This window comes from Phasianus colchicus, chromosome 2 (assembly GCF_987193195.1).
Source record: "Phasianus colchicus chromosome 2, bPhaCol1.hap1.1, whole genome shotgun sequence".
In the NCBI taxonomy this organism is placed as follows: Eukaryota; Metazoa; Chordata; class Aves; order Galliformes; family Phasianidae; genus Phasianus; species Phasianus colchicus.
This window is the reverse complement of record NC_143437.1, coordinates 17,077,825-17,086,068: the sequence shown is the minus strand read 5'-3', so window position 1 is coordinate 17,086,068 and position 8,244 is coordinate 17,077,825. Positions and strand designations below refer to the sequence as shown.

Genomic DNA, 8,244 nt, shown 5'->3' with positions numbered 1-8,244 from the left:
ACCAGGCACAACCACTCAGCTACTGAATCAAACATCAAAATGACAATCTCAACTGTATGTGAAAACTGACTTGTGATGTTTCAACAGCACAAAAGAGCTGCAAGGAAAAAAATAGACTGCCTCACCTTGTCTACTCTGCCCCAGGGCTGAGGGGCGGACCCTGCCCTGCACTGGGATCCAGCTGTCTGCCTTGCTCAGCAGCTACAGCCCCTTGGTCTGGGGAATGGACAGGCCCTTGGGGCAGGAACAGTGGAGGAAAGAGGTGAAAAAAGCACACCCAGTACCCCAAAATTCCTCCCTGTCCCTGATCTGGAACTGGCATCCAGTCCACATCCAATCCAAAAACAATGCCCATCCTGCTGATGCTGGCAACCAGAAAAATACCCTTTCCTTCCTTTTCAAGATGCTTCATTCCTAGATCCCTGTTGCGAAAGGGGATGCAGATATGTTCTGCCCAGAGGTACTCAAGATAAGCGATGTCAATCTCTCCCTGTCCGAAAGGATCTGAAAGGCCTGGACCAGCTTCCACCTCTCTCTGCTTTCTGGACAGCAGCCTTCCTTCAGCACAATTTCAGGAATAAGATACTTGGGCTGCAGCTCTGCTCCTGCTGGGCCAAAGCAGTTCCATTCTTTCTGGGGCTATAAGGCCATCGCAGCCTTCTCACCTCTGCTCAGAGCACAAAGGTTAATTGTTCAGGATGTAGTCTAAGAATTTATTTTCCAGCAGTTATTAAGCTCATTTTCAACCAAGTCTGCACTGTTGGGGTGATTTTGGATGAAAATACATTTGCAGCTTCTGAGTTCTAGGAATTCTCATGCAGCATCGAGGGAGATGAGGTCTGTCCATACTTCTTTATCTCACTGTTTGTTTATATCACCCACAGTTTTTTTCGTGGCTGTTTAAGCTTTTTATAGTAATCAGAAAGAACCCTTCATGTTCCAGAGAAACAAGAGACAGATTAAGTAATATCTCATGCAAAACTGAGCAGCAGAACCCACTGCAGAACACAGATATCAATTCTCTTAACCTCACCATTCCGCCTTTTTCCTTTTTAGGAAAAGTAACAGTAATTATTGCCCAAATGAGTCCTCCTAGAGGCACAAAACAATTAGTTCTCTATGTGCTTCTCAAGGAATAAGCAGGTTCTAATTTCTGGTTTCAGAGTAGATTTAATTCTTCCTATTCTAGGAATAATTTTGAAACAAGAGATGTAAAACATGGAAGAGTAAGAAAAGCCTACTCCATTCTTTAAAGTGAGACCCTTGTCATAAAAAATAATAATAATAAACTTATGCCTCCAACCAAATTACTGTTCTTAGCAATTCTCTAAATCACTTTTTGTTCTATTTTGGAGATAGCTGCTGGTTTAATTTCTCTACAGATATAGATGAAAAAAATCAAAATACAGGTGATCTGCCTTGGGCAAGAAAAAATGTAAAATTCAATGTCTTAACATGAAACACCTTCACCTGAAGCAAGTTGGTGCTTTACATTTCAGCAGAGCTGACTATAACAAAGGCAATTGATCTGAAAAGCCAAATATAAATCAACAGTAAATGCATGGAAGATTTTCATATAGAAAGAAGAGCTGTGTGCAAAAAAAAGAAAATAATAATAATAATAAATCTTCCCTCTGCTCTCGGTCTTCCTCTACTGCAACTTTTTTTTTTTTTAAACATCTGAGAAGCATAACAAATAGATACCTATTAAAAACAGCCACTAACTTCTATTACAAACCTTCATCCCTTTGCCTCACTACATACAAATTGGAGGTTCACAATCACACAGCAGTAATGGTTTGAGACGGCAGCTGACTCTGATTCCTGCAGGAGTCCCTTATACTACACATAAGATTTCTGGAATTCCATTTTAAAAATTGGTTTTGTCATCTTCATTATCTATTAACCAGCATTTAATTAGCCACTGAGTCTAGAAACAGATATGAACATTTCCATCTCTCCTTGGCTGTTTACTGTCCCACACATTCCTACTTGAATATTATGAAGAGATCTAGTACAGAGAGGTGAAAGATATCAGACACTGCAACCACTGTCCTGTGACCTCTCAGAAATCCTATTCTACTTCAAAACCTAATTTTTAGTTTGTAGTCATAAAGATGAAAGTGTTCTAAGGTCCTAAAAATGACACTTATCACATCTGTGTTATATGATAGGCTGTGGTAGTTATGTGCTCAAGCAGGGTCCCCTAGAGTACATGATCAGAAATGTTTCCAGGTAGGTTTTCAATATCTCCAGGAAAGGAGACTTCACAGCCTCTTTGGGCAGCCTGTTCCAGTGCTGTCATGCTCACAAAGATTTTCCTCATGTTCGTATGGAACTTCCTGTGTTCCATTTTGTGTCCATTGCCTCTCATTCTATTGCTGGGCATCACTGGGAAGAATCCAGCCTCATCATTTTGACTCCTGCCCTTCGAAGGGAGGAAACTGAGGCTGGAAATAAGGTTAGCTTGCGGCATTAGTGAAGTCCTTACTCAACATCAGAGTATTGCTTTCCATTGACCATAAAAGTTGGTCTTGAGGTAGCAATTTCAATCCATTCAAACCTAGGAATATCAGTTACAACAGGAGCTAAGCTGCCACAGAAGAGAACAAAATCTCCCCTGCAAAAACAATAAAGTTTGCTGTCAACCAGGAATCCAGAGCCACCACACTGCAGGTCCCTGGTTGAAAGATCAGTAATAAGGCACACTGAACAGGGAGAAGCAGCTTCTAAATACCCCAACAGTTACATCAGAGAACCACATTCATTCTTTCATCAATGGAATTAAAAGCTAATTGCAATATGCAATCGACAGACAGCTGATCTTTCTATACATCCCCTCCAAACAACAAATTCTTACCAATTTTGCTGACAAGTCAAGATAACCCAGGAACTCTGTATCTGAGCACAAACATTTGGGAAGCTGCACTTGTTGAGATGCTATGGCTTAACCAATAAGATGTCAAATAGGCAGCAGGAGTTAGGAGATAATCCACAAAGTGAGAAATTAGAGAGAATAATGTTCTATTATATGACCCAAATTTCAATGCCTTCGTGTTCAGCCATTTCCTTTCCAGTTTGATCTGGCTGACAGCTGCCCTCAGAGAGAAAGAACTTCAGCAACTCTGAAATATCTGAAACAGGCACTTGCAGCTGTTACAGACAGGTGACAAGCAAAATCCTTCCAAAAAGTCTTGTCCAGATTAGACAGAAGAAGAATTTGCAGAGCCACTTAAAGAAGATGGGCACCTGTCTTCTTAGAAAGCTATGGCCTTGGCCATCATATGGAATTAAAGTGTATGTTTCTTTGCACTGTTGCAGTTCAGAGACAAAAAAGTGTTTTCTCTGAACTCAGTGGAATTGTATTCACATTAGTGACCAAAAAAAAAAAAAAAACCATCCTCCCCAAATCTTCCTGTGCTTCTCACACAACTTTTGTTAGGAGTCAAGGGAACAGTTATCTGTGATCCTCTGCAGGCCTTAAGATTAGCCCAGGTTCTTGAAAACCATTTATTTTAAAGGTATGGAATAGTTTTCAGTTTGCTGTTAGGTCCCTTTGGGTATGCAAAGCTTCAGGGAATGGAATTCCGCAAAGAGAGAGACAGAATACAGCCTTCTGCTGCACTGAAGCACATAGAAACTCAGCCAAGAGATCTGCTCTTGGCTCAGCACATAGGAAAAGCCCAAAGGAAGACAAGGTATGAACATATGCAAATGAGAAATTACAACACATCCTCAACACCTAAATGGAGGTTGTAAGAGGGCAGGCAAACCAGATAGAGCTTACTCTGTACATACACCCAAACTGGCACAGAGCTAGGTAGCGTCTAAAGAAGCCCAGCTGTTGTTTTTTCTGTTCTCTCTACTGTAGAAGGAACTTAGTCTTTGCAGAACTCAACAAATATCACAGATGGGCTCAGTTCTTTAGCTTTTCAGATCTCATGTCCTCAGCTGTGTCACAAAGAATCCCATCAACCACTCTGCAAGGCTTATTCACATTGACCATCAGACTGCCTAGGATTCACATTCCAAAGAAGCTGTTAGAATGTAAGCAAGGGCTTTGCAGGAGATGAGGCATGGGGTAGCAGCCATTCCAACTGAGCAAGGCAAGGCAAACAGCAGGCACTGGATCTCAGCAAATATGGCTTCTGGGAGCTGCAATCAGTAACTCCAGCTGGGCCATTTGCTTAGGCTTTCTGCCAAAGGGATTTATAAAAAGCACAGTAAAGAATGTGCAGTGGCTTTAAATATGAATTTCAAATACAGTGCAGCCAATATCCACATTTGTCAAGGCTTCTATCCCTCATATTTTTCCAAAGCTCTGCAAGGAATGCAAGGAGTTTCTCCTGCTGATCTAATTTGATCCTCTCAGAGATATCCACCAGCATGAAGGAATGTATTTGGATCAGCGCAGTTTATTGCTTCCAGATCTCAGAGACAGAGACCCAAATGACGCTAGATAAGCAAGGGCAGTCTGAGAAATCTGACAGACCAGCCCTTAATTTGTGTGCTGCTACACAAGGAAGCATTGTGCTAATTTACCAGAGGACTACCCCAGTCTTTACTCGAATGAGAGCATGTCCTAACATCATAGATACTTCTGCTTCCAGTGGTGAAGAAAAGACAGGTGAAACACACAGGTGGTTTCCACATCAGATGCATTAGGTGGTTCTTTAAAGGCCAGCAACAACTACTTAGCAACACAGGACTTTCCATTACCTAATAGGTTTTCCATTTTCTATTATCTGAAGCATGTTAATGTGACTGGAATTAAGTTTATTCAAGTTCATAGAAGAGCTGTCCCTGTTACTGCTCCTACACATTCCGAATTTATGCCAACCACAAGCAGCTTGGTCACCTAGGCTAAGCAGCCTTGGAACACAAGAAAGAAATCCAATAGCCAAAGAGATTTTATCCTTCATATGACACATGTAACTTTACAGTTCATATAGAAGGCCATTTGTTCAAAAAAAGTTCTACCACAGAACATAAGAACCCCCCAGTACCCCTAGATCCACTGCAGTCATGTCAAGTGGATCATTTATTTGCTTTCACAATTAGTATACTTGTAAATATTCACAGCTTCTGTAGACTTGCTACAGTAACCCATCCCATATAGGAGCGCATATGAACAATTAGACTTCTGATCAAATTAATGAAACAGACTCTGTCTCCACCTTCTGTCCTCACGGCTGTATGAAACACTCAAGAGACAAAACGCAGTCCAAATCCCAGCCTTACATGCCAGTATGTATTCAGGGTACACTAAGACCACAATTGCTAAACAAGCAGATATCCTTAAAAACAAACAAATCACACCACCCCGAAAGTCCCCCCTCACTAAATTATAATACTGAAGTGATAGCATAAAGAAAACTGACACAAATCTGTGCCATTGCTAGACAGGGCTTCTCACTTACCTCTCATGAAGGAGGAGTTATGGGCATGTCTAACTACCAGGATAGGATTGTCACCAGGGTTATCAGAGCTCTGCAGGGTCTTTCTGGTAGCATGGCAGACTTCCTGCTCTGCATTTGTCCAAATCACTGGTCCCAGGAAACTAGAGGCCATCCTGTAAGACACTAAACATCTGCACACATTTATCTGTGGCACAAATTTTGCTCCAATCATACAGTGTTGCTGCTTCACAGATACACTAATAAAGGTCACGTTCAGGATCTAATAATTTAGCAGTGAGCAGGGCTTTGGAATGTCAGAATCATCTTCCTACCCACAAGTCATAAAGATTCATCCCCTCAAGAAATGTAAAGGTATTCAAATCTCTCATGGAATATGAAAATGTGAACCTTGTGACAATGCTCTTATGAACAGTTTATTGTGCTGCTCATGTTGCAAAACAGAGAAAAAAACAAAAACAAAACCTGCAAAACCTGTTCAACATGCAAAGAAAAAAAAAAGTCTGAAATGTCTCCAAACCCAGTGTTTTATTGCTTTGTGATCACTAGTTACACCTTGATGCAATGTAGTCTGAAATAAATTGGCACTTACTACATAATTTTAAAATCTTAGTACCATACACCTTATATTGGCATCAGAAAAAAAAAAAAAAAAAAAAAAAAACAACAAAAAACCCAGAGGATTGTTGTTTTGGCCCAAGATTAAAAGACAGATAAAATGTTTACATCCTTTATTGGTGGCAGGTGAGCATTCATTGTGGAAGGTCCTTAAAAATAGTGAACAAAAACTAACAACATAAGTGCCCTCCATAATTATATAAAAGCAGTATCAGGCTCCCTTCTTTACACTAGTCCTATGCTTTGGCACTTTTAGTATCCAAGTGCACAGTAACTCCCTCATCTCATTTGAGAAAAATAAAAGTGCTCAAGTGTATACCAACTACTTTGAGGGGCAAGATGAGAGATTCCCACACACCATCCTCAGCTCCCACACATACAGTACTTTTATCAAAAAGTGGCACTGCTTTCAGGATTTAGCACATACCGAAGAGTTTATAAATACTAAAGTTTTAAAAAAATTAGAATCATTTTCAATAAATAAATGACATTTGGTAATAAAACTGCATTTGCTTTGGTGATCAGATATCTATATGCAGCATAAGTTATCTTTGTCAGGAAAGCAATGAAATAGCAGACATGAAGTCCCTGAGGATCCGCAGCTCCGTGTTCAAAATGTTTATTTTGCAATGCTTGTAGACAGCAGGGTAAACAATCAGTCCCAAGGCATCTCTTTTTAATCTCCAAGCACAGCTGCAGACCACACAATGAATCATTTCTGTATCTCTTCTGTAGGCAGTAATCTGTGAATCAGAATTCTTAATAGACAATGGTGAGGAATCAGTTCTTCTGAAGTTGGATCAAGTGCTCCACCTTGTGTTAGTTCTTGGCATTCATATGGATCCTTCTGCTATTCTTCCAATTGCTGATTGGGCAGAATAGGTTGTGACTTCTGCCCCTAAAGTATCGTTGCCCATGGTACCATATGTTTGCTTCTCCTCATGGGCAAACATCGTCCTTTCTGTAGAACGAGGTTGCAAAACTCGAGGGATGTACATCTGAAATCACAAGCATTAAGGATTTTACTAGTGTCTCAGAGTATTCTGGGAAAATTTACTCAGGATAATTTTTTCCCTTGCCATTCTTCTTTTCATCCATTTCCCATTCTTCACCTTAACAGCTAAGGCCTTTTGCATCCTACAGGATGCTTCCTGGTGCAACACTCATCTGAATGTACACTATGCGTAGACTGCGGCACAAAGACCTCTATTTCTACCCCAGTCTCACAGCCTTTTTAGCATCAAGGCAAAGACCTGATGGTCACGTCACAACTTCCAAGTCACAAAGCTTGACTACACCTGACTGCTGTCCAGAAGTTAGGTTCTGGCTGATGTAAGGCCCATAACACAGTGTACAGTAGCACATCTCAACTACTCCTAAAGCTTCAGCCGAAGGTACTTCTGGAACACCACCTGGAACAGTCAAGGAGCCCAGCTGCAGAACTTGCTGGTCCCACCAACACATGGGAAGTCCTACAGTCCATTCAGACTAATGCATCCTACACAAGCTCTTTGCAGGGTGAGAAATTAAGCTTCTCTAGGAAATGTAACAGAATGTTAGTAACTTTTAACTTCTTACAGAAGATGCCGGAATGGTTCGTACATCTATGTCTCCACTTTCACCTTGAATGTCTTCTATCTGTAACCGGTAACAGGCAAGGGAAAAGGAGAGAGAACAAACTGTTAAGTCAAAACAGTATTAAGAAATGGTATTTAAAAACCAGCGGAAATAAATCACTGGGCAGTGCCAGTTCTCTACTGCAATCTCATAACGACTCTAGCTTTCTTTCACACACTCCCATACTGCTTTCCTCTCAAATCTTGCTAACAGTGCCACACTTTCCACTGTGCCAAATAACCCACCTCTACTGATCAGCCCTTGTTAGTCATCTCACTGTAATGCACCTCTGTGGACAGGCACTGCTGCTGACAAGGCAAGAAACAATCCCTCACAAACAGCTGGCACTACATAACATCCATAACTTGGTGCCAAAAGGTGTTACCCTATCATCACTTACCTTATAGTTCAATGGGCTCAGGTGCTTGAAACACGCAAAACAAGTATAAGCCACGCAAACAGCAATTGTGATGCTTACAACTAGCAATGTAAACATTGTTGTAGGTGCTTTAAAGCCTAGAAGAATATTCAGAGAATACAATATAAAAATACACAGCAAGAAAAACGCATTCTGTCTTCCCCACTTTCAGAA

The 8,244-nt window shown here is 40.8% G+C and overlaps 1 protein-coding gene across 5 annotated transcripts in view; it reads right to left on the bottom strand.

Moving 5' to 3' along the window:
• Window positions 1-5,420: 5,420 nt before the first annotated feature.
• TMEM63A (transmembrane protein 63A) overlaps window positions 5,421-8,244 on the bottom strand; it is a 29,036-nt gene continuing 26,212 nt past the window's right edge. For 3 of the 5 annotated variants that reach the window (XM_031596589.2, XM_031596599.2, XM_090134971.1), the window contains exons 22-24: window positions 8,053-8,168; window positions 7,614-7,673; window positions 5,439-7,033 (exon numbers count right to left, since the gene is read on the bottom strand). In XM_031596589.2, the coding sequence (XP_031452449.2) occupies window positions 6,869-7,033; window positions 7,614-7,673; window positions 8,053-8,168 (341 nt within the window). In that variant the 3' untranslated portion in view covers window positions 5,439-6,868. Of the gene's footprint in view, window positions 7,034-7,613; window positions 7,674-8,052; window positions 8,169-8,244 lie in introns of all 5 variants that reach the window. The other 2 variants (XM_031596606.2, XM_090134972.1) reach the window with 1 other exon arrangement.